The sequence below is a fragment of the Ailuropoda melanoleuca genome, chromosome 9, assembly GCF_002007445.2.
Source record: "Ailuropoda melanoleuca isolate Jingjing chromosome 9, ASM200744v2, whole genome shotgun sequence".
Classification (NCBI taxonomy): Eukaryota; Metazoa; Chordata; class Mammalia; order Carnivora; family Ursidae; genus Ailuropoda; species Ailuropoda melanoleuca.
In genome coordinates, this window is record NC_048226.1 from 18,921,031 (window position 1) to 18,921,623 (window position 593).

General features: G+C 58.0%; 1 protein-coding gene across 1 annotated transcript in view; it reads right to left on the reverse strand.

The window, feature by feature from the left end:
* CHSY1 (chondroitin sulfate synthase 1) overlaps nt 1-144 on the reverse strand; it is a 71,025-nt gene extending 70,881 nt beyond the window's left edge. Inside the window, exon 1 of the mRNA XM_034668902.1 lies at nt 11-144. Within this exon, the coding sequence (XP_034524793.1) occupies nt 11-144 (134 nt within the window). The remainder of the gene's footprint in view (nt 1-10) is intronic.
* Nucleotides 145-593: the final 449 nt, after the last annotated feature.

Sequence of the window (593 nt, forward strand, 5' to 3'; positions counted from 1 at the left end):
GGGCCCGGACCGCGGCGCCCTGCAGCCCGTTATCCGCCCGGCGACCACGCCCCCGCCCGTCCGCGCTCGGACTCCTGGCGGCGGCGCCCAGCACCGGCCCCAGGGTGTCCCCTCCCGGGGACCGTGCCCGCCAGGCGGCCCCATCCTGCGAGATGCCCTGCTGGCGTCAATCTGAAGAGGGATTTTTGAAGAAGGGGCTTCTTGGTCCCCGAACTCTGCACGAAGCGCTCGTTCCTTCTGCTGGAACTGTCCTCAGATAAACCCCACTCCCCACGCCCTGCCCTCCAGCCAGGCGGACCTGACCGTCTACCTTCTCCGCGTCTTCCCGATTCACACTGTACCCTTGTTCCCGCCGTTATGTGGGCAGGAGCAAGCGCATATAGAATAAACAGTTCAGGAGCCGTTTGAGACGTGCATGCTTGCAGAGTGAACCGTGAATTCACTTACCTTGTTCCCTGCCCCTAGTTTCTAAGCTAAGGGAAAAAAAAGCCATATTTAATGTCCAAGCTCCTAACAGTGCTAGCATTTAACGGATGTTGGAGAAATGGAAGGTGATGTTAATACTCTGGATGGTAAACACTACTTTTATTTAC